At 40.0% G+C, this 26,658-nt stretch overlaps 1 protein-coding gene across 1 annotated transcript; it reads right to left on the bottom strand.

The window, feature by feature from the left end:
- Window positions 1–14,202: 14,202 nt before the first annotated feature.
- On the bottom strand, window positions 14,203–26,372 carry LOC143172159 (phosphatidylinositol 4,5-bisphosphate 5-phosphatase A-like). Its single transcript, XM_076361418.1, is given in 3 exon segments — window positions 14,203–14,366; window positions 25,736–26,293; window positions 26,296–26,372. Coding segments are annotated over 3 exon segments (780 nt in total). The 5' UTR covers window positions 26,354–26,372.
- Between the last annotated feature and the right edge of the window lie 286 nt (window positions 26,373–26,658).

Here is a 26,658-nt window from a genome sequence, read left to right on the forward strand (position 1 = left end):
GTGTGATATTCAGTGTTTTTCTATCTTACTCTTCTCTGGAAATTGAGCTTAATCTCACTTAATGAGGGCCTGTAACTTGAGCCACAGCATCAGTAGAGGTATAAGCACACCATTAAATACAGGAGAAAGAGCTGTTCTTTCTAAAAATTAAATTCCTCAAGTGAGTAACCTCAATTTATAATGTAATTATTATTTTGTCATTAACTGTCCACACACACACACAAATATATGTAAGTACATTTGTGCATGCATATATACGGATATGTTCACACACACACACAGAGTCTAAGGTCAGGGCATTCAGCGGTCGGCAGCAGTCCCTGAGCTCCAGATGGAACTGGGCTCAACACTTGCTATTCAAGCTGGAAGACAGAAATAACAAGATAATTATCCTGTGATTACACAGCACTTACCTTGCATTGCTTATATAGCATGTGGCCGACAGTTACAATGTAGTTACTCAAAAATATATGTAGCAAACAATGTGCTTAAATAAAGCCAGACCCTTTCTTCTGGCCTTTGTTTTTTAAATTTAGTAATATAACATGTCATTCCCCTTATCAGCGCTTTGTTCTGCTGACTTATGAGAGAAACAGAAATTGGTGCAACAAATTTGCGCTTTTAACAGGTTTATTATTGCATTATTCCTTTATGGGGTCTTCTACGTAATTGCACAAAATGATGTTATAAATCCCCACCGGAAATACTTATTCCTCTGTAGCCTGATGTCCGATGTCTAGAGGACACAAGCAGCGCGTCTCCCCCATCTGCTATTAGCACGCCTACACGTTCCTTTTGGTGTATTAGAGGGCAAAGCAAACAGGGGACAAGGACTAAACAATCCAAATGGAGAGAGGAAAAAAGAGAGAGAGGGAGAGAGAGAGGATTTGAAAATAAGCCAACAAGCACTTACAGCAAAACTAACTACCAGCAAAATATTTCCTTCACAGCAAAGGTTGAATCAAAACCCTATTCCCCCAGCATATGAATTAGAAGAACAATTGTGTGATTATGATTAAAAAAAAGAGCATTACATTTTATGTTCAGCTATAATTGGTATTTATGACAATTTATGTAAACAGTAATGAAGCCTATGTGATTTTTGCAGGGAAATTGCATTATGACACCAATGATCGTTACTGTTAATTTTCCTGAAGATGATGGCAATCAGCAGGCATAGTTTCATTGTAAATAGGTTAATTTAAAATTCAAACGCTGCTGGTATTTCAAAATGAGTTCACATTTGATTTCCGAAAGCTTTGGCCCTGACTGTCAGGATGTCAGGGAAAAAATGCTTTACAACAGAAGGAAAGAAAGAGCAAATGAGAAAGAGAAAGAAAGACTGAATGAGCTTTCTTCCAGGAATGCGTTTCCCCCTGTTAATTCAACTGTGCTTGTAGGTGTGTCGTGATCTACTGTGTTTCTACCAATCGCTTACCCAAGTTCTTAGTGAAAAGGAAGCTCATGACATCTACAGACCACGGGCTAATCTAGTAGTTTATCCAGTTTAGCTTTGATGGCTTTCCAAAGGGTCAGCATAAAGGGATCGTCATCAGTGGAAGGCACAGGTGTCATGTTTCTTCACACAGTATACCAAAACTAACCAACTGGCATGTTTTCCCTCTCTGTAATATATAATATATAACATATTACATATAACATATGACATATGACATATAACATATAGAATATAGAATATAGAACATAGAATATAGACTAGAATACAGAATATATATTGTATGATGTATAATGTATAATATAATATATAATATATATTGTATAAAGTATACTATATAACGTATTAAAAACCCCACTTCTAAATACTTTATTATTCCCACCACTTCTGAATATAAGGGTCTCATACATATAAGTATAATCAAACTCCCAGCTCTGCTGTGTGAGGAAATGCAATATCATCTCCCATTTCACAGAAGGGAAATTGAAGTGCTAAAACCTGAATTTTTAGCTGCCAGCATAACAAAGAAAAGGAAACCGCATACTTTATGAATGCCAGTCAGAGAGAAAACCAGGATCCGGTTACACTTAGAACCCATGAGATTAATGACTCCGCAACCCTCTCTCTCCACCTGAATTATCACCAGGTCCTTCTGCATGCACATTTTTACAAACTATTCCAAAAAGTATTTTCCGTGTTTTCAAGCCCTTCTAGCAAAGCTGTTTGAAAGCATTTTCTTATCCTTAGATTGATTTGAATATGAATATCTAAATGATACATTTCTCCATAAGTAGGCGGAGAATGAGTAAGCTTGGAGGCCAGCTCAGATAAAGACTGCAATGCAACCTTCTACATGTCTTCAGCACAAGGTCGCTCTCAAGGACGACATTAACAACTTGTTCACAATCTAATGACACATTTAGATTAGAGTTTGCAATGTACATAGGCAGCTTTTTTTCATTCTCTCTTCATTGCCAGATAAGATATTTGATAGGAATCTCTACTGTAACCTTTCAGAATTCATTTATTTAGGAGAACTAAAATAATGAAATGCCAAACGAATTAAGAATGATATTTCTTATAATATCAAGTGAAGACAATTTAAATAGTCCATATGCACAAGGTCCCAGAGATGAATGATCTGTTCATTTGTTAGTGTAAATGGGATGCATTTGTTAGTTATTATTTGCTGTGGCTTGAGAATTTTTTAAGAATGACATTCAGCCATGTACCCAAGATGGGGCAAAGGAATATCATATAACTGTGTTTTGAGAATTATAATGGCTTATTCTGGCTGTCTTCATGTATGTGAATTTCACTCAAAGCTCTTGGTCCTCTTCAAAGGGAATTAGGCCCTTTTGTTGTAAACTCTATTGGAAATCCCAGTCACACGTTTTTACAGAGGCAGTCCTTGATAAAACACAGGTGAGAAGTGAATATACTTTTTCTGGAAAAGATAACATCTGGGATAAAACAGAATGATGATAACAAACTACGTATCCAGCTGAGATATAAAACAGAGATCTGATTCCCTTGTTCTCTTTAGAGATCTACAACATTTGCTAAAAGTGACTCTGAATTTTTTTTGTAAATGAATCTTTGTAGGACATGCGATCAAAATTGATAGTCACCAGTATACCCCTGGTAGAAATCTCAGAATATGAATTGTAGTTTCATTCTGTGTTCTGAAAGTCACTGTAGAAGTGTCTGAAACACTAGGATACAATAGCACTGGGTACGGAGCCATTTCAGCCAACATTTTTGTTATGAATTTTAAAATGGAGCAATTTTAGAAAGCTTGATGATATGATAAAAATAATTGTCCTTATTATGGTAACATTTAGGGTTCTAAACCAGAAACAGGATCCAATAATACAGTTCCATGGAAACAAATAAAGACTTTTTCCCAGAAGACCTTATCATTTATACAAATAAACCAAACAAAATATAAAAAAGGAAACAAAGGGTGGAAAATGTAATGGAAACAAATCAACTTATTAAAAGCTTTCTGATTCCATTAGATACTGACATTGCTTCCATTATTTATTTGTCAGATATAGTACCTATAACAAAATACCATCACAAAACACATCTCAAGAAGGGAAGCCTTATTCAGAATAGAATTAGTCTGCCAAAACGAGAAACAAATGGAGGCAATCTAAGCTAGGAATATAAGTTCCTGCTATGGTCAATAGAGGCAGACAGCTCCACAGCCTGGTCTATCTCAGCTTCCTAGTTACTAAGGCATTACCTCAGAACTGGATGAACTCCCTACCGTACATCCCTAGTCCTCTCCATTAACTGCTGAGTAAGTCTACACAACTACTTGAAATTACATGCCTACCTTCGAAGCAGCATTAAATCCAGTCTTGGTGCTCTAACAGTTGTAGCCCTGTAATATTGTATTGACATTGCTGATAGCAGGCCACACTGTTTGTCCTGAGTTTGCAAGGCCTGAAGTCTGGGGTTAGCAAGGCCTGCACCGTCTGATCTTTTCTTGACCTGCCTGCAGCTCTGTTTTACTTGGTTTAGCTGTAAATGCATTTTTTTCTATTGACCGGGTGTTTGTGGCTGATTTGCTTTGCTTTTGTTTATCTTTGTATGGTACAACCACAGTTATTTATAGATAGCAGTAATAAGCAGTTATTCTATGTAGAATGAGGTATTTATGACTAACACAATGACATAGTGTAGAGAAATACCAACCTGGTATCACAGCAGAGAACTTGAGAAGTGGGTACATGGGATGTGCTGCAGAGAAGTACAGGCATGGATTCGGCACACATTGCCACTGGAGACCCCACGGCTTTTAGCAATTCTTCCATGGTCAGTTAATAACAAACAGACCTGGAGCTGGGCAAAACTAGTTTTAGGGGTAACAAAGAGAAAAAAGAAATAATATGTAACATTCATAAAAGAGAACATATATAGTACATTCAGGTGTAACACGGAGGTGCAGACCAATAAAGAAAGAGCAAGGTGTAAAAACATGTTTGGAAATATGTAAAAAGTGGAGACTCATGAGTGTGTATAACAATTTTAACTGCATCATTCTTTCTTTTTTTGTACAATTAGGTCTGGACTAATAATGGTTAGACTTCAAAGATTTCAATTGTAGTAACAATAAATTCTTGGTTTTACTTATATATAATGTGTTTTTCCTCTTTGCCTGTAAGCAATATTTTCAGCATAACAGTGCCTTTGTTTTTCCAATGAATGATCACATGTTGACCAGGACTTTGTCTACTTTATGTGGCAGGGAGTGTCTGTCTTGTCTGTGCTGACCAACTGCATTTATTTGATGTTAGTCCCCATCAAGATTCATAAATCAGACATTGTCCTACATATGAACCTTGGTGAAGCTCACTAAGGCTATTCATAATATTGTGTAATTGTACTTTATGTACTATGGAACCATGACCACAATTTTGATTTAACTGAATAATCAGAAAATTCCTTTATACAATCTTAAGGAGCTGGTATATTTACCTTTTATGTGGGAAATCAGCCTGTCTTTCCTGCTCTTCTTCAAGACATCCAGACTGCAGTTACCACATCTCTATCAAGTACCCCAGTCCTCCTGAACTAAGATACTCTAAGAAGCTTGTATTAGCTGCCTTAAAATGGAAGAATCACAGAGACTTTACACTGCATTTGGGGCTAGACTGCAGCCCTTTTTTATAAAGCTGCCACCAGTGTCAAGGACTAATCAGACTTCAGGGGTATGATATTACCTGCAAGTCTACAGAGCTGTAGACCTCTCAGGTCCATAGAAACATGTTTCTTACAACTGGATATGCCATAAAATTAAGGACTTGTAGATCTGCAAAAGGAGAGGAGCTGATATTTTGGGTTATAGCAGGTTTCCACCATGATCACTATTGAGTGTCAAAGCCTAAATTGTTATAAGGTATCATCTACATTGCAGTAAAACTTATTCTAGAGTTGTGGACAAAATTCCAACTCTTTTTGCTTCATTGGCTCTTGCTTTTCACATGCCTGTCTTTGTTTCAAACAACTTAAGCACAAATGTTCGTAAGTTGCTGGAAATGAAGACGAGAATTTACCCCATAATGTCATTGGAATTGTATGTTGTGACTGGATAATGGCCTCCAACAGATATCAAATATAAGTATTCAAGCAAAGCAGACATGTTTATTTTCAAAGCTGGAGACCATTTTTCAATCACAACATTCAATTTCTTTTTCATTAATTCCATTACAGCATCATGGTTCATTGCTAGTGAAAGAACAAGTAAATAAAGTAGATGAGAGTGAGTGACCCACAGACTCAGAAAATCAGACATTGGCTGTAGTAGTTAAAAGACTACACTTGGATAGGTGGAAAACTTTGGTGATTATGTAAATTTTATATGGTCATGCATAACATTTGTGTAGATACAAAACCAATGATGTCCATCTGGATGTCAGAATTTCATCCAGAGCAATAGCCTTCCTTATTTTGTTCAACAAGTTACTGTTCAGTTTACTACTGACAATTTAATCAAACTTAAATAGACTAATAACCCCCTGAATACTCATTGGTAGTGGACTTTTTGGATAGGGTGTCTTCCCTATTGATTATTGATAAACATAAACACATGTACAGATAAGAAGCTCAAAACATACCTGTTAAGAATCTCAGCAGCAACTTCATGAAAGAGGTAATGGAATATATGGAAAGAAGTGAAAGAGAGAATAGTTTGCGTTTTACCAATATTAATAATAACTCCTATTCTTTTTTTAATCACATTTTGGTGATGTCTGGAATTAGCAGTGCAGAATCTGTAGTAAAATGACCCCATGCTCTGATCAGTCCCCATTTTTTTCTCTATCAGTGCGAAAACACGGCAAAGGGAAAAAGAAGACTGAACCTCAATCCTTTTGAAGGTGTACCCTGCACTGACATAAAGACTAAGCTAACATTAAGTCTCCCCATGTGAAGACATCCCCTCCACCCACATGCCAGCATTGTGGAATTCACCCTCAGCGCTTACCATCTGCCCAGCATGAGCACAGGTGAACAAGGACATACCGCTAACAAAGAAAGGGGAGCTGTTATTTATTATTCATCAATCTCCAGGGCTTCTTTGCCACTCACAGTTAGCGTACTTGCCACAGACATTATTTACCATTTGACAGTTCAATTCAGGTACATCTAACGGAGACAGTGCTTGTAGCTAGCACTCATGTATACCAGAACAGTCAGTATCTCTCAAGCATGACATGCACATTATAGAGCAAATGCAAATGAACAGGCCCTCTTGCAAAGAGCTTACAATCTAATATGAAGGAGAGAGAGAAAGAGCAGCAAGATGGGGCGTAAAGACAAGAGAAATATTGCTAAGCCAAAGCATTTGCAAATCACTTCTCACACACTGCAAAATTCTAGATTGGCTTAAGGTCATTACACATATATATGATACAGTAATAGGATATAGTAATATGAAATAATGATAATGTTACATCTGTATAATTTTGTAAATTCTGAGGTACTAATTTTGGCCCATACAGTGTTATACTGTATCATAGTAAGTCAGATTATCTGCCTTCCCCATTCACCCAGGCAAACATTTAGGGCTATAACACAAATGAATTTAAGTGCTGCAGTAACTTGGGAGAGAGGGATCTTGACCCACACAGCAACATGGGACCAGATGTGCTACATCCAAGGCTGCTGAGAGAGTTGGTTGATATCCTTGCAGGAACCTCTGTATCATCTGTGAAAGGCTGTAGGGGTCAGGTGAAGTTCTCAATGACTGGAAAAAGGTAAATATTGAATCCATCTTTAAAAAAGGCCAAAAGGATGACCTAGATATTTACAGGTTGGCTGGCCTTACTTTGATCCTTGGGAAAATCATAGAGCCAGTCTTTATTCTAATTAACTCTAACTTTTTCACAGTTAAAGTTTTTTTTATTTTCTTTGAGGATTAAAAACTTAAGCAAAGATTTAGGAAGATCCACAGCAAATTCTTAGTTGACGTGAGGTCCTGTCACAGTAATATTAAATAGATAATGCATAGCGTAAAATATAAAGTGTGTAATGCTGGGCATATTTAGAAAAAGAGAGAAAAAAGAGAGTTTATAATAGTGATTATATTCTGTCTCCTTCAGCAATAATATATATTCCAAATATTTTCATAAAAATAAAGAGGGAAATCAATTACAAATCCTTGTAAGTGAGTAGTTATTCTCTCCCAAACCTTTTCACTCATCTTAGACCATGTGTTTTTTCTTTGTCTTTGTACAACCTTCCATCACAGCATCATGCACATTTCATGAAGAAGTTCAATATTGGCTGGCCTTCTGACTCCCAGACATCTCCATTCAGTGCCACTTACTATTACTCCTGCTTTATGGGCGTTCGGTTAGTTTTCAGTACATGAAGCTGAGTTCATATCTCAGCCAATTTGAACTAATTTTTTGAGACACTGTGTCAAATGATTTACTAAAATCCAAATATATTATGCCAAATGCATTCCCTTCAGCCACTAATTTTGTAATTCTGTCATAAACAAGCAATCAAGTTCATCTGACAAGATTCGTTCTCCTAAAGCCCTGCTGCTTACTTATAATAAACATCCACAAATACATGAAAGATGCATGCACCAAAAATGGAATGAGGCTGAATCCTGCAAGATATGGAAAGCTGAAGTTCAACAAAAATAAAATGTGTGGTGAAACAATCCACTGGTTAGATGAACAGTGCTCTGAAACAGACACTACAGAGATTGGTAGGTTATATGACTTGCTTGCTAATAAAATAATTTAGATTTTAGTCAACATAACGTATTTTCAACTACGTAACTCTTTTTTGTTTGCTTATTTGTATTTTGTCCTTGCTGCCTGTAAAGACTGTATGTGTCTCAAAAAGCTGTGGAAGAGTAAGATAAACTTTCATAAGTGAGTTTTTGTTCAGGGACAGGATGCAGGGGAAACGATATTAAAAAGAAAAACAAAACAAAACAAATCAAAAACAAAAAAAGGAGAAGAATGAAAACATATGAAAGCCTCATTTATTTTTCCAACATGTTTCATAGTCTAAAATGAAAACAGTAACAATGAAAAAGGTTATGTAAAATATTTTCATTCAGAATAGAAAAGATTTTTTTAGGACAGCATCCGTAATGGTAATACTGAAGTTGCACTTCAGCTCTATTACAAAACTGGCAATATTTTCTATTACAACTCCTGTATATTACAACATTCCCTACCATGGAAACTCTTGATATGACTCTACTATAGATATATAGTGATACATATGGGTTACACACACAAATATCATATTAGTTTTCCTGACTTTGGGAGGGGTGGCAAGTAAAAACATACTAAATCTGTATCATATTACTGTATTGGTTATAAAAGTATGAAAAGATGGGAAAAATTCCCCTTATTTGGTGCTCATAGTCTAGAAAATTATCTTAGCTTAGACACCTAACCCTTTTCAATGTCTAAAATAAGGTGTAATGTACAGTACCCCTGTGTGCAGAACAACTCCATCTCTAATATTAAGTACATTTGTTGTTATTCAAAGGTAAATGATTTTACATTTACTCATTCAATAAGTATCCTGCTTACCCTTTCTATGAAGTTACTGAATTATGAACAATGTACATCCATTTCTTGAAGGAATAACTACACCCTAGTTTCAATGAACAACTGACTGTTGCTAATAGTTCCAATTTGTCCATCTTAATTTTTTCAAGAAAAAGGATGTAAGAGTTTTGTTCATTTATTTCTTCATATGATCAGAACTTCCAGAAAATTTACATGTCTAGTTGTGGTACACCATAGAAAGAGTTTAGAGGTCAAGAAAGCAAAGCAAGTTGTGACTGACAACTAATCAAAGGTATGGATTTGAAGCTAATAAAAATACAAAAGGCCTAAATTAATCTCAGAGCCAATCACAATTTTTTGGAAGTGAAATATTGACTTCCTTCAAGCATTTGAAAAAGTGCTCTGCAAGCTGTTCATAACATTTCAGCTGTTTCTCTTCAACTCACCTAGGACCGAAAGTTTTCACTTTTCATAGCGCCAATCATCTGCACAAATTTCCTCTTAGCCAAGCCATGACATACCAGTGAATGTAGTAATTGGAAGCAGCCTCTCTTTTCCCCTAAAACATTTCTTATGACTCGATTTATACATCAGTTTACATAATAGTTTGCTTAGTAGCTTCGAACTATCTTATTTCTTTTGTACACCTTTTCTTTCCCTACATTGTAAACTTACCTTCTAGTTAACTACTAGAATATTCGTTGTCTCATCTGTAAGTTAACCATCAGACCATCCATTAATATTCCTTAATTTGCCAGACGGGCCTATAGTGAATGCCTTGCACTTCTCTACAGGTATGATGAGCACTGATGTTACAGTGTTTCAGGTAACTGAATGTTACCTGTAATGTAACAAAAGAGTTTCCAGTTCTGGAATTAAATACAACTGCCTTTTTAAGCCTTAAAAACACAAACTACTTCTGAATTCACAGAGTAATATTGCTCCTTTCAATTGTCAGAACACTTTAAACACATTTCATGCTTCATGTCACCCATTACTACATAGCAACCGTCTCTGTACTGATAAATAGTACTTTTAACAGTTCACAGAAACATTAAACCACAAGGCAATAAGGACGGGATTCACCTCACCTAACTTTAGCCATCTAAAAATTAGGTGATTAATGTAAAGTAATCATGTAAAACAATTTTCTTGCAAATAGAAAAGGGTAAGCATCTTTAGAGGGTCATTCATCCCATCCTAAATTGGCGTTTAAGGTGGTAGGATGACTTTTCCAGGTAGAGGTTTGTGTCTCACCATTAATTTAGAGGGTGGTATGATGACTACTATAGACAAGATGCTTACAAGATGCAAAATTGCCTAAATGTGGGTAAATAAGTCCTACCCTACATGTCACCAAACAGCAAGGAAAAAATTAAATATAAACAAACCACTTGAATTTGGTCACCATTCTTGTACTCTTCATTATTATTATTATGATATTTCACACATTCTCATTCACTTAATGCAGTGGTTTTACACTGGTTTACGTAGTTAAACCACGACATACACCAACCTTTTTTTTTTTTAGTTAAAGCTTTGATTTTTAACTGAGGAGTGTTTTTTTACTGAGGAGAGTGTCACTCAAACACCATTCCTCCAACAGGATTGCTAAGTGTCCATGAAAATATTTGCCTTCTTTCTGGTGTAATGCAAAGAAATAAATGTAAGTCAAACAAATGAAGGGCAGACCTAAGAAACAGAGGACTCTACTGTACGGTGGGAAGTAGTAGCTCTGCTTATAGGGGCTATAATGGGCAAACAAGCCAATGCAAATCCTCCAAGCTGTGGCTATAATGAGAAAAAGCTAATGCAATCCCTGACTGTCTAAACAGATGAGTAGGAATAGGGACTGGTTTAACATTTATATAGGAAAAAGATAAAACAGATTGTAGATTTTCTTTTTTTAAAAAACTCTTAATCCTCACCTTTCAAAAACAATGATGAAAAATCAGGGAAGATGCAGAAAAGAACTACAAAAATGATTTAAGAGCCATGGAAAATGTCTTATAGTGAGACACTTAAAGAGCTCTACCTATTTACCTTATCAAGAAGAAGATTGAAAGGTGATTTGATTAGAGTGTCTAAGTACCTTCACAGGGAGAAAACACTAACTACTAAAAAGCTCTTTAATCTAGCAGAGCAAGGCATAACAAGAGACGATGTCTGAAGCTGAAGCCAGACAAATTAGAAATAAAGCACAATATTTTTTAACAGTGCAAGTGATTAACCACTGGAACAAACTGCTAAGGGAAAAAGTGGATTCTTTTTTGTCTTGATGCCTTTAATACAAGCTTGGATGCCTCTTTGGAAGATTAAGCGTCTCTTGAAGTAGCTAAGTTTTGAGTGAGTCTTGAAAGAGATGGGGAATGTTTACATAAGGACAGGAAGATCTTTTAGTGGATTTGATGTGGAGTTATTCCATTGGAAATAAGGACTTACAGTATTCAGGAAGTCAGTTTTAATGATCTCGTTACCCCCTCTGCTTTTAAAATCTGTGAATCATGCAAATTGTAAGCAAAGCCTCGCCTCAGCCAGGGCTTTATTGAATACAATAGATCTCCAGCTGGGAACCTAAGTCCATTGAAGTAGAATTAACTGGTCTATCAAGGATCTTCATTTTTAAGTAAAAGAAAGAGGGAAATATCATTTGCTACCCTTGAACATTTTCTAGATTTCAGACAAGTTCCCGTTCTGCACTGGGACAAACTGAAGAACATTTTCAGCTCACTGAGACTTGCCAGCATTTTGGGGAATGATGCTGTATGAACAGATTTTCTGCTTGTGTGGGTCTTCTGCAGCCTGACCTGCCTGAAATTATAATCACCACAATGCAGCAGTGCAATAATAGAAATCATTGCCTAGGAGTCATCAGGACTTTGGTTTTGAAATGACATTTTAAGTGTCCTGAAGTGTGCTGTTGCCTCATGTTGTGATATTATATATTTGCATTTACACTTAGTGCTTAGACATGAAGGAGCAATATAATTTGTCTGTATGACAGTAAAAGTGCAAAGCATGTCGGTTTTGGGTGGGAGAAAAATCATTTCATGGCTGTTGCAGAGAGCTGGGGAAAGGAGTGACCCAAAAGGAAGAAACAAAGTCTCAGAAGGGCAAAGTTCTCATAGAAAATATGTTATTTGCATTTGAACGTGCTCCAGTTCTATGTCCAGCTGGGCAGAGTACATTCAGCTGCATATTGTATGCTATTGTGTGCACATGTGTCTTTGTGCAGTGGAGTGGTGTTCATTTGGATTATGTCCCTGTACGCTGCTGTGGCTCCTTCTGCCTGTCTGGGTATGTGTTATGCTGTGGATACATGAAGGCATAGCTTTGCAATATAAATACATGTGTTTGGGAACGATTAGATGAATAATACTTTTATTGCTATCTGTTACAAAGAATTTTCTTTCTTATCCCCTCAAGATATAACTATGAATTAAAGAAAACTGGCAATTACAAGCTGCTGTGGCTGAACAAGAGAACAGGGACAGTGACTGTTGGCAGAGGGTTCTTTCTTCCATCTTTATTTTTTTCTTTCCTTTTCTCTTGCCTTTCTTTTGGCTTAAGACAAATTTAGAGGCCAGTGTTTCTCCTCTGCACTCCACTGGCTGTTCCAGCCTGGAGCTAGCTTGTTATAACCTACTTAGTCAGTTGGGTGCTGTCAGTCACTACTTCAGAATCAATGGTTGCAGATGTGAGCTTGGATGCAATGCTATTTCCCCCCGCAGTAACAAGCAGTTAATAGATTTTATTTTAATTTTTCTAACTGTTTCGTCTTACAAAAAAGGGGAAGAAAGTTAGGGGAGTTGCAGTTGATTTGCAGATAAACACATGCTCACCAAAATGAGGTGAAATCTTCTGAAGTAGCAATTCCACGTCCAAGTGCAGTATTAATAATGATACAAATCATAAATTCATCCTATAGGGAATTTGTTTGCATGAACCTGAAATGTCAGTTCATCAAGATTTTGCTAAAGGAAAGAAATATTCAGCAGGTCTATCATCAGGGGAGCGTGGTTTTCTTATTAAAAAAAAAAAGAAAGCACAAACATAGCTACATTTGGAAAGTCAGAATATTTTTTATTGTTATATTATTATTGCTGTTGTTGTTGTTGTTGTTATTATTCTTTCCTCCAGAAAGAATAAAATTTCTGATGCTTCCCCTTGCTTTGGAGGGATGGTCATGACTGAAAGTTGTCCTCAGATTTATAAGACTTTGCACACCTTTGTCATTATATCGAATTGCTCTCATGCGGCATTCTCCCAGCTGCTGCTGGCTTTCAGGGAGAAGCAGGAGAGAGTGTGGGTAGTTACTTGTTCCAAAGCCAGTGCTGACTTTTCCTGATGTTGTCAGATCAGGTTACCATCGCAGCTCTGAGGTCTTAATTGTATTCCAGACAGCCTCTGCTCCAGTTTTAACCCTACTCCTTTGGAAATATCAATGTTTCAGGGTGGCAGTTTTTATGCTCAAGGGTGGGAACAAAGCAAAGGAGCCTTGTAAGCTATATATGCACAAAAGTGCTTTCAATAATTAGGACAGCTCTGTATGAAGGGAGACAAAAGCTGCATCTCACCTGTACCAGGCTCTCCATGAGCGTGTCCCGGACCTCAGTGGCTTGCACACAAGAGTTTGCTTCCCAGAAGATCCAGGAAGCGGCAAAAGACTTCAGGCCTTTCTTTTCTTCTGGTGAGGAGATGAGATATAGCTAGGAAACACTGTGCTTGATTTCACCAGCCAGACTGTCTTTCAGTTGCCTTCCTTCTGGTGAATTTATCTCAGTTCCTGGGGAAAAAAAAATATATACCTCTGTTATCTACTAATAAGCAACGATTTCCCAAGCTTTTCACAGAAAGTGATAAGCCAAATGGGAAATGTGATGGATATGAGAAGGAGGAAGAAAACACCTCCTTTTACTTCCAAACAAGGATAATGCAAGGACAAGATGGTACTGGGTTTCTCATTTCTAGTGGACTGTGTTACTGAAGGAAGACACAAATCCTCCCCTAGCTGAAGTCAACAACAGAATTACTACCAGGTGATGACAGTTCAGGTTAGAACTTCTAATACGATTATTCTCAGAATGGGCAGAAAATTAGCGTTCTGAAAATTTTCATGGGGCATTTTGGGTTGTAATGGAAAGAAAAAAACTAAAGCGCTAAGATTTTAATGAGGTAATTTGTAGCCTCTTACACTTTTTGCTGAAACCGTTGTTTGACCAAATCAGAAAGTGCATAGAGGCATCCTGACTGAGAGGAGGGAACAGTTTCACCATCACCTAGAACGACCTCCACGTTGGCCATCACGTGAATTGGGTCCTGTTCTCTGTTTTCACGCCTGCCTCGCTGCATTTCTGAGCACAATGAAAGACCCTCACTTTGTGCAAAGAAGGGCCATAGTCAGGAGGCTGGAGGTCAGATGATTCCTCTTCCACCAAGATTTCTGAACCTAAGAGTCTTTTATCAACACAGCATAAAAAGGCTCCCATATCCTAGGTTTTTAAAGCTGAAAACCAGAGGTGGAACACCCAAACCTGTAAAGAAATGGTTCCCATTTTTTTTTCCATCTCTGGAAATCATTTCCAGATAAATGTTATAACTCCAAATACTGCCATGGACAACTTAACTCCCACAGGATTCATGAATCTGCTTTTAGCTACTACTATCATATTTGGTTCTTACCTATGAATATGGGTATCTTGAATATATTCCTTTCTAAGAATAAGAAGCTTCAAAAGGCCCTCACCAGTGGAAATTTGGAACAAGTATTTCTTAAAGGAAGTGACCAATGTAAAAATAAAATGGCTGTAAAAATAAAAAAGGGAGACAAAAACTTTTAGAAAGTAATATCTATATATGAATTTAACATAGAGATTAGGAATATATTTTGTATATTAAAAGAAAAATTTCTTATTATTGCTAGAATATGGGTCTCATCCAAGACTTGGAGCCCTCATATAGTTGCAATTTACCCAGCAATGAAAACCTGTCTAGAGTTGCTAAATACTGCAAAGTTTGACTGCTCACCCATCACAGTTGCCCCTGTTTCAGTGTGAAAATGCTGCCCTGCAAGAGATTTTACTTACCATTCATTTATTTATTGAAATTACTTTTACAAGGCCAAGTGAGTTCTGGGAAATGTACCAGGCCGTGGTCCCTAGAGACTCAACTTCTCCTATTTGTCTAAAGGAAAACTAACAAGAAATCACTCAGGTCCAAAATGCTATACCACCCCTTTCCCTTCTCTGCCCACAGAGAACTGTAGACACCATTTCATGGAAAATTTCAGTTTCTAGGCTGAAAACAAGAGTGACACTGAGTATATTCTGCCTAAATTGGAATTTGGCTGAAATTTAGGATGTCTCTTCTAAGAAAGTGATTAGGAACACTTGCTCTCTGTTCCACCTGCTCCTGGCAGCACTTAGTCCCTCTTAGGATAAAGCATCAATCTACCTCAGACTGAGTAATCCTCAGTGCTACATTCACATATAGAACTAGTAACACATATCTCAGCACATCCTGGTTATATTAAGTACTGCTTTTTTTGCAGTTCTCTTGTAAATAAAATTCTCTTTCAGAGCATGGAAGACTAATCTGAACTCCCAGTTCATGTTCCTTGTTTTCTAGAAGACTGTCCTAAATATTAGGCTATACAGAGAACAGAGGTCCTTCTTCTTTGTTCAGTTTATGATTTTTGCATTTCACAGTCGGTGGATTAAAAGAAATTTGTCTTCTATACACTGCAGTTTGTAAATCAGTGGACTAAAATAAGCAATCTAAATATGATCTTGGGTGCTTTGTCCTTACTTAAAAAAAAAAAAAAAAAGAAAAAAAGTTATGTCATAATGTTTTTATCCTTGCCCACCTTTGCTCCAAGTTTCTCTAATGTTTCATTTATTTAGGAACACCACCATTCACATTATTAAGTTCTTACATTTAAATGGTTTTTTTTTACATTTACTGTGGCTCAGCCTGGCTGTCAATCTCCCCTACCTACCTGGTAACTGAGTAAAGGATTCTGACTGACTTGAAGAACAACTTTTGGTCTGGGATTTTTTTTAGGAATCAAAGTCTTCTCCTTTCTCTGTGATAACAGAACGACAAAATTAAAGTTACATGCATTTTATCCTCATAACTTAACAGTATTTGGAATGATAAATAAAGATTATACATATAGATCTATTCTTCTGTGACTGTTTATCTGCCCATCATGCTTTGATTGAGCATACAATTTTCCTGGAGGTTATAAAATCTCTGTGCAATTTTAGGAACCAGGTATGCTGCTGCTGTCCATAAGAAGCTGTTTCTCTCTTCAGTAAGCTGTCCATACTTAAGAGAATGAGGACTTCTATACCAGTGCTGCTTCATTAAGCCAAAACCTGAAGAGAAGTATACACTTCAAAAGTTCCTTTAAAAGCTTTAAAAGTCAGTTAGACACACATTCCCTGAGCTAAAGATGAAAAAGTGTATCTTTTCAGAATAGGTTTTCTTTCATATGCCTATTAGCCATCTAAATTGTTTAACCTAAACTGGCCACTTGGCTCCCCCTCCTCCCTGTTGATGGGAGTATATGCAGGGGACAGTTGTTTCCATTCTATGATACATGTCCAGTCTCATTTGATAATTCACCCAGTGGAGCTACCTGACTCTTCCATGACTATTGCAGGAGCCTAGAGAGCTAACTTAAACTAGCTACTTCTATCACAAAGTTACATAAAATCAGTTTACATTAATCCTAGGCTTAGTTTTATTTTCTGCATCTCACAGGCCATATATTCATTTTACCACTCTTGAACTGAACTTCAAATTTTGGGTATGACTAATGCATCTCTTGGTATACCTTTCCCTGCTAAAGATCTCTTATCTTGTTATTTTCTTCTTTGTATGAAGATCCTTGCCTGTAATGAAGTAACCTATCAAAGTTTGAAAACCTCACTGTAATTTTCTGCAGTTTCTGATTTTTTTTTTTTTTTCCCTGGATCCTCTCCAGTTTTTCCATAAAGTTTTTGGAAGGAAAAAAAAAAGAAAAGAATGGAAGAAAGAAAATCAGCATTAACCTAGAAACTCCTATCCAGTTAAACGTCCACCACAGACTCCATATTCTCTTCGGACTTGGGTTTTCCTAGATGTGGATCCTCACTGAGTGGGTACAGACTCTGCTACTTCTTCCTAGATTTCATAGTCTCCATTGGGCTTCATTGAACTGAGTCTTTTTATTTACTGACAACCTACACTAAGTTGAATGAGACGCCAACCGTATCCTTATTTATTGTGCTTTTATTTTTTTCTCCTGCATTTTATGATTAGCAATGTTATATTTATATTTTATGCTTACTTCATAATCATTAATGGAGATAATAAATAACATAAGGCCTCATAATTATTCTTCCACAGGAGACACCCATCTGAGGAGTGACATAGCTGTTGCATTTTTTTGCCCATGCTTTATTGAGTGTTATTCTTTCCTCTGTTCTGCTAAAAGGCAGAAGCAGAGTGGCAGGCTGCCTACTTGCTCTTGTCCAGGCTGCTGTTGGGAGCAGGTTAAATCATCTAAATGGAGAACAAACTGCAGTTTCTCTGGGACATGCTAATTTAGGAGAGGCTTCTTGTGAGTGGGGTAGAAAGGGAACGACTTATGCAGCCAGTAGGGAACCTGCAGCCATTGCACCTCATGCAATTTATGTGGTCTAAAACCAGTGAGTGTTTCTTCCTCCTTAGTCCTGAGTATTTTGGGGCTAGTTTTACATGTTTTCAGATAATCTATTTGATCATTCTTCCTCTTCTCACTTACCCACAGCTTTGCTTACAAAGCTATCGCTTAGTTTGTTAGACCGTTGCCATATGTGGCGCAAATTCTTTAGGTGCTAAACTATGCAATTGCACAGGGTTAAGGTAAAGCTAATAACCGGTTAGAACAGTCATTGTGGCAATTTACTGCTACAACTAATGAACAAGCTAAAACAAGCTCAAGACCAGCCAAGACAAGTCCAGGCAAAGTCTGACAGGTCCTGAGGCTTTACGCTGTTCAGTTAATTCAAGCCTTAACCTGTTATCAGCATGTTGTTACTATAAACCCCATGGCTACTTATTAGCATTGGCATTACTGTATTTACTGGGCTGCAGAATCTGAGCAAACACAGAGCAAGAAATGTGGCAGCCAGAAACACAGCCACACTTCAGATACGACAATAAAATGGGGGCTTTCTTTGCACTCACTATTTGGAGTTGGTCCCTGCACACAGACACCTGGTAGCACCAGGGATGCCCTTGAGCATCCTGCCTGGCTTCCAGCTGGCACTACAGAAAGGCACAGGTTTCCTACAGGTTCTTGACCATTTCTGACAAAACTATGTGGATGCCCTGCTACGGCTCCAGGACATCTCACACAAAAGTATGCACATATAAATGAGTAACTGAGCTGAGCTCTAGTTTTCTATAGTTTGTGAAGGGGTTGGTTGTTTCATTAATTTTGATTTTTGGGTTGTTTATTTGGTTGGTTGTTTGTTTGGCTGGGGTTATTTTGATATGTTATTAGGCCACTTTTAAGCCCTTACAGTTTATGCTGCTATTATTTAAAATTGGTTTTGTAAATTTAATAACATGCTCATTTCCAGCTGAGGTAAGCACCCAGATATGTGTATGCCCATTTGGAGTTCACTGTCTGAAATGAAGATGGTTCAAACAGTCATTTAAAAATTAAAATTAGAGAACCTGAGTGGCCTTTATTAGTCAAGCTGAAAGAACAAGCTCTTTTAGCATTTTGTTTTCCAGTCCTTTGTAGAATTAATAAGAAGGCAAAAGTTAAATTTTAAATTTATTTGGTGGTTTAATTTAGATTTCTTAAAGATACTAGAAATAAAGACTTTCATTTACTGGTGACCAAATGTAATTAAACAGGAATGTATAAAATAACACATGGCTCAAAACTGAGGCACAGAAAGAAAAAACACCTGAAAAACGAAAGACAATTTTTTTGACAGTCAAAATTGTTAGCTATTGGAACAAACTACAAACAGAAATGAGTTTTTATCTCTGATTCTCCTTATATCAAGAGAAACTACTCTGAAAGGCAAGCTAAAGAACGTATGTGTTACTGTGCTCAGTACACATAGGCAAAATAGCGCATGTAGGGTGCAATGACTTGACCTGTGCAATGCAGGGGTTGAGAAACCAGCTGCTTTCTTTTGTCTTTAAATTCCAGCAACCTTTTCATTTATCATTTATGTTGCAGTAGATCATAGGGAGATGTGATAGAATGAGCTCTTGCTGTTAGGCCTCCAATCCGATATAAAAATATCAGCCATGCTTGGGAAAGAAAAACTCACTCAGTGTCTACTTCTCTCCTTGAGGTCCCTGTGGAAATTGGCAGTGGGGTTGCCAGCCTGTGCCAAACCTGTGGCAGCGTGATGAGAACACTCTTCCACCAGGAACCCAACACGGGGGGCTTCTTTCCGAAAGGGTGCCAAACACTTATCAGTAGTGAGCTGCATTTGAGCTTGCTGTCTGGACTGGATCTGAACTGATAACCTCACACTGAAAGACTGCACAAGCTATAACCAATTATCTGAATTACCTTTTCCTTCCATGCTGAAAGGTAATTTAGAATAAATTAAAAGGAACACATATTTCACAGAATAAAATTAGCCAGGAATTCCTAGAATTGCAAAGTTCAAAATAGGATCCAGAATCTCAGGCATCCTTACCCCATCGGGTATATGTTTCAGAAAAGGGAAAGGGGGAAAGGAAGAGAAGTAAACTTTTATAATACAAAAGGTATTTTATATACAAAAAAGCTGAAGTCTACAATATATTGAGCCTCCCTAGCAACTGCAGGAACAGAATAAACACATTGCCTAAGCATGATTTGTTCCCGGACTGAGATTTTGTATTCATGCTAATATTTTAAAAAGTCATTAAAAAAGAAAAAAAAAATTGTAATAAAAATATAACAGCTGCTTCTAAATATTTCTTCTTTCTTATTCTAGTCAACAACACTCCAAGTCTTCTGCTTGGCTTCTTTCCATCTACTGCCACTGTTTAAAGTTGGCGAACAGCCTCATCCCCATTTGTCTGTAAGTCTGGAAAGAATTTGGAGGTTCCTGAAATATTCCATCCTGATTATTCATAAAATAACTGCAGCCAGGAGTCCTTCTTTATGTCTCCAAGAAACCCAAATGATATCATTAGAAATAGTTTTGGAAGCAAGAGAGAGAAGACACAAAAATAATTAGGACATTACAAAATATGCTAAGGTTCTGAGTGTTTAAAGTTTGGGGTTTTTTTCTCCCCCTCTTCTTTTTCTTTCTTTCTTTTTTTTTTTTTTTTTACAAGAAATGTATTTATTTTAATTTACATTTAGATGAGGTTCCCAGCAGCAGATGGAAGGAATTTAAGTCAATTTGCAATAGGAGACAGACATTCTAGCCAATGAAAAATCAAAGAAAAATAGCAACCATCTCTTGCTCCCCTTTTGGACAATTGTCTTCAGAATAATGAGCATCATGGGGAAAAAAAAAAAATCTTCCCAGGGCCAGATGGGCTCCATGCCTTAGTGCTGACAGAAGTAGCAAGAAATACAGATAAAGAAAACTCTTCCTAGATCTATTTAAAATCTCTTTGGAACAATAGTAAACTGACTGGCTTAGCTAAAGTCTGTCTGTCTTAAAACAAATCAAGAAGTTCTGTTAAACAAAATACTTATTTTGATTAAATCAGCAGCGTGATGGGTCCCAGTCCGAGCTACAACTGACTTTCTGTGTGTGTTGGAGTACAGCAGATCCATCCTTCCTAAATTCAGATAGAATCATAGAATCATAGAATCATTAAGGTTGGAGAAGATCTCTAAGACCATCGAGTCCAACCGTCAACCCAACACCACCACGTCCACTCAGCCATGTCCCTAAGTGCCTCATGTACACGTCTTTTAAATACCTCCAGGGATGGGGACTCAACCACTTCCCTGGGCAGCCTGTTCCAATGTTTCACCACTCTTTCAGTAAAGCAATTTTCCCTCACGTCCAATCTAAACCTCCCCTGGCGCAACTTGAGGCCATTTCCTCTCGTCCTATCGCTTGTTACTTGGGAGAAGAGACCGACCCCCACCTCGCTACAACCTCCTTTCAGGTAGTTGTAGAGCGTGATAAGATCTCCCCTCAGCCTCCTTTTCTCCAGGCTAAACAACCCCAGTTCCCTCAGCCGCTCCTGAGAAGACTTGTTCTACAGACCTGTCCTGGTTTGGGCAGGGATAGAGTTAATTTCCTTCCTAGTAGCTGGTACAATGCTGTGGTTTGGATTTAGGATGAGAACAAAGTTGATAACGCACTGATGTTTTAGCTGTTGCTAGGTAATGCTTTCACTAGCCAAGGACTTTTTAATTTCCCATGCTCTACCGACTGAGAAGGCTGGAGGTGCACAAGAAGCTGGGAGGGGGCAGAGCCAAACTGGCCAAAGGGACATTCCATACCATGTGACGTCATGCTCAGTACATAAACTGGGGGAAAGCTGGCCGGGGGGGGCCACTGCTCGGGGACTGGCTGGGCATCAGTCGGCGGGTGGTGAGCAATTACACTGTGCATCACTTGCTTTGTGTATTATATTATTATTATTATTATTAATATTAATATTAATATTAATATTAATATTAATATTAATATCATAATTTTATTTCAATTATTAAACTGTTTTTTATCTCAACCCACAAGTTTTTCTCACTTGTGCTCTTCCAATTCTCTCCCCCATCCCACCGGGTGGGGGGAGTGAGCGAGCGGCTGTGTGGTGCTCAGTTGCCGACAGGTTAAACCACGACGGTCCTTTTTGGCGCCCAACGTGGGGCACAAAGAGTTTGAGATAATAACAGATTACCTGGAGTGTGTTAAGGAACTTATATCTGTTAGTAGTTGTGGGTCACAATGTTGGTTTCTCTGTTCTCGATATTGATTGGTCTAATCTGCATCATGCTCCTTTTTTTGCTGTACATGTTAAAGATTGGTGTTGGGTTTTGCAGTTTGTTGTGGTCTGCAGCGGTTAGTGATGTTTCGCTTGTGAGGTTTGTTTTTAGAACATTGACCTTGACCATAGTGTGGTATGTAAGTTTCGCAATGAAGCTGTTACTGTACCACGGAGACCATTTCGTGGAGACAACTAGCAATTGCATTAACTTTTCTGAGAGTTTTTTTATGGAGGAAATACAGAATGGCATGTCGCTACCTTCTTCTACGATGTTTCCTCCTTCATTACAGTAACTTTTCAGTATTTTGAACATCCTTGGGTAGTTAAGATACTTCTGTTGGTACTTCTTTGGAATATTGTTTTGGTTTTGTCTGAAGTTAGTAAGCAATTTAAGAATATCATCCAGAGATCTGCCCCAAAGCCGAATAGTTACGAGTGGCAGGGTGTGTGGGACAAGATGGGCCAACGGGCACCCCCAGTGTTTTGGAACTTCACCCCTGAGCAAGTGCAGAATCCTGAAAAGTTAGTAGAATATTTGGACAAAGTATGCTGTCACCCTGGCAACTCCAGAGAGACGCAGATCATTGCAATGAGCTGGGGCCTGGCCCATGCCTACCGAGCCCTGTTCAACACCATTCAGTACCCTCAAAGGGAAGAGAAGGTCTCTGGATCTGACAGTAAAACGACACGCACTGCGGCCACTCAGACCCGGGCAACGCGCCCTGCGGCCACTCCGACCCCAGCGACAGGCCGTGCAGCCACTCAGACCCCGGCAACATGCACTGCAGCTACTCAGATGCCGGCAACAGGCCCTGCGGCCACTCAGACCCCGGCGACAGGCCCTGCGGCCACTCCGACCCCAGCAATATGCAATGCAGCTACTCAGACGCCGGCAACAGGCCCTGCGGCCACTCAGACCCGGGTAACAGGCCCCACGCCCACTCCGACCCCGGCGACAGGCCCTGCAGCCACTCAGACCCCGGTGACAAGCCCTGTGGATGAACCAAAGAACCAGCCTGTGCCGGTATCAGTCGCCCCTGCACACAAGAATCTTGGAAGCAGAAGTTGGTTCATTTAGTAAGGGAGGAAGAAACTTCTAGAAGGGAGCCGGAGGAAGAAGTGGAAGAGGCAGACTACCCTGGAGAAGGGCCATCACGAGAACAGGAGGAGGGGGGCCAGCAACTGCTCGGGGAGGAAGAAGAGGAAGAATTCATGAAAGAGGCAGTAACCACCCAATCTCTATCCCTGAGTGAGCTGCAAGATATATGAAAAGACTTCAGCCGTCGTCCAGGCAAGCATAGTGTCACCTGGCTGCTCCGATGCTGGGATAATGGGGCCAGTAGCCTGGAATTGGAGGGTAAAGAAGCCAAGCAGCTGGGATCCCTTTCCAGGGAAGGGGGCATTGACAAAGCAATTGGAAAAGGGACACGAGTCCTCAGCCTTTGGAGGTGACTCTTGTCAAGCGTGAAGGAAAGGTATCCCTTTAAGGAAGATGCATATGTTGCCCAGGCAAGTGGACCACCATGGAGAAGGGTATCCAGTTTCTGAGAGAATTAGCTGTGCTGGAGGTGATTTATGATGACCTGAACAATGAACAGCTATCCAAAGATCCAGACGAAGTCAAGTGCACACGACCCATGTGGCGGAAGTTTATAAGGAGCGCACCATCATCATATGCCAACTCATTGGCAGTGATGACCTGGAAAGATGGAAAGGAACAAACGGTGGATGAATTGGCTGGTCAACTCAGGCAATACAAAGAAAGTCTCTCTTCCTCCCTCGTCTCGGCTGTGGAGAAACTGTCCCGGGAGGTCCAGCAACTCAGAGAGGATAGGTCCTACTCCTCACCTGTATGGACCAGTATTTCAGTTATTAGGAGTCAGCGTTCTTTTGCTCAAGAGAGAGAATATAAAGGGTACACAACATGGGGCACCCTATGGTTTTACCTGCATGACCACGGAGAGGACAGGAGGAAGTGGGATGGAAAAACTACCTCAGCCCTAGGGGCACGGGTACGTGAGTTGCAAGGAAAAACAATCACAGAAAGAGGTTCTTCCAGGAAAATTGCTGCTCCAGTTTCCAGAGGGCAGTTCCCCAGACAAAGCAGAAGGGTTGATTTTACTTCTGATCTTAGTGAAGAGACTTCTGATTCATATTTACAAGAAGTGAGTAACGGATACTATGACCAGGACTAGAGGAGCTCTGACTCCAGCCAGGGGGAGGAAAGGGACAACCGGGTTTACTGGACTGTGTGGATTCGGTGGCCTGGCACATCAGACCCACAGCAGTATAAGGCTCTAGTGGACACCGGTGCACAGTGTGCCCTAATGCCATCAAGCTATAAAGGGGCAGAACCCATCTGTATTTCTGGGGTGACGGGGGGATCCCAACAGCTAACTGTATTGGAAGCCGAAGTAAGTCTAACTGTGAATGAGTGGCAGAAGCACCCCATTGTGATTGGCCCAGATGCTCCGTGCATCCTTGGCATAGACTACCTCAGGAGAGGATATTTCAAGGACCCGAAAGGGTACCGGTGGGCTTTTGGTATAGCTGCCTTGGAGACAGAAGAAATTAAACCACCTTGCCTGGTCTCTCGGAGGACCCCACTGTTGTGGGGTTGCTGAAGATCGAAGACAAACAGGTGCCAATCGCTACCACCACGGTGCACTGGTGGCAATATCACACCAACCGAGACTCCCTGATTCCCATCCGTGAGCTGGGATGGGACCACCCATGTTCTTGCTAATTCCCCCCTCTTTATCCTGAAAGGCACCCTCTTGTAGTGAGGGGCCCAAAACTGAACACAGTATTGGAGGTGCGGCCTCACCAGGGCCGAGTACAGGGGACGATCACTTCCCTACTCCTGCTGGCCACACTGTTTCTCATACAAGCCAGGATGTCATTGGCCTTCTTGGCCACCTGGGCACACTGCCGGCTCATGTTCAGCCGGCTGTCGACCAACACCCCCAGGTCCTTTTCCGACAGGCAGCTTTCCAGCCACTCTTCCCCAAGCCTGTAGCGCTGCATGGGGTTGTTGTGGCTGAAGCGCAGGACCCGGCACTTGGCCTTGTTGAACCTCATCCAGTTGGCCTCGGCCCATTGATGCGGCCTGTCCAGGTCCCTCTGCAGAGCCTTCCTACCCTCGAGCAGATCAACACTCCCGCCCAACTTGGTGTCATCTGCAAACTTACTGAGGGTGCACTCAATCCCCTCATCCAGATCATCGATAAAGATATTGAACAAGACCGGCCCCAAAACTGAGCCCTGGGGAACACCGCTCGTGACCAGCCGCCAACTGGATGTAACTACATTCACCACAAGTCTCTGGGCCCGGCCGTCCAGCCAGTTTTTGACCCAGCGCAGAGTACACCTGTCTAAGCAGTGAGCCGCCAGCTTCTCGAGGAGAATGCTGTGGGAGACAGTGTCAAAGGCCTTGCTGAAGTCCAGGTAGACCACATCCACAGCCTTTCCCTTATCCACTAGGCGGGTCACCTGGTCATGGAAGGAGATTAGGTTAGTCAAGCAGGACCTGCCTCTCATGAACCCGTGCTGGCTGGGCCTGATCCCCTGGTTGTCCCGCACATGCCTTGTGAGTGCCCCTCAAGATGAACTGCTCCATAATCTTCCCCGGCACTGAGGTCAGGCTGACAGGCTTGTAGTTCCCTGTTTTTTGTTTTCTTTGGGTTTTTTTTTAATTTTATTTTATTAAAAAAAAAAAATATATAGAGCTGGCTCACTGACAGGATGCCCCGGCTGGGCTGGCGCCTGCCCGCACCAAGCCCAACACTGGGAGATTTGATCTTCCAGAGGATGCAGTCAGTCCAGGCAGGTTTTCGCTTCTTGGCACTGCTGTCATACTTGTTGGTGCCCACATCGAACTTGAAGGTGGGTGGGAAGTTCAGGGGTCCCTCCTGAAAGCCGCTGAGGACAAGCCAGGTGCTCTTGGCAATGTTCAGCTGGTCCTTCTCCCAGAGCTGGCTCAGGCTGTTGCTGTCGATGACGTACTTCACAAAGTGGATGTCTAGGCTCTCGATGCGGAAGTTGAGGTCCCCAAACCAGAACACAAGGTCATGGTCCAGGATGCCGCTGGCCACACGCCCCTTGAACTGCTGCATATGCAGTATGGTGGCAAAGTCCTCCTTGCGCTGCTCCACCTTCTCCAGGTGCGCTGGCAGGAGGCAGTTCAGGAAGCAGACCATGTGGCCGAAGATGGAGAGACGAACACTCACCCCACCCTTTTTGCCCCAGTAGCCTCCCAGCCCCGTCCTCGTGCAGTCTGTCTGGACGTCCTGCAGGAAGGGGAGGTGGTAGTACTTGGCAAATACCAGTAGATCACACCTTGCATCCATACAGTGCTGACCAGGATGAAGTGGAAGGGGCTCAGCACATCCATGAAGAGCTCGCTCCACTGATCTATGAAGAGGGCATCCTTCAGGTGCTTGTGTATTTTATAGATATATACATTATAGATAACTACTCAAGAACTTGAATCAGGATCCTCTCCATCTCAGGTTCCCTCTCTAGTCAGTAGGAAGAGATAAGCACCTCTTTCCAACGATTCAATGCCCCTAAAGTCCGAGTTAATTTCTGATGGAGACTATTATTTTCCATTGACTACAATATGACGTTATTCTCCAAGCACATGAAAAAAAGCGTGATGAATATGGGCTATAATATTCTTATCTGTCTCATCTCTCC

Source organism: Aptenodytes patagonicus, chromosome W, assembly GCF_965638725.1.
Source record: "Aptenodytes patagonicus chromosome W, bAptPat1.pri.cur, whole genome shotgun sequence".
NCBI lineage: Eukaryota > Metazoa > Chordata > Aves > Sphenisciformes > Spheniscidae > Aptenodytes > Aptenodytes patagonicus.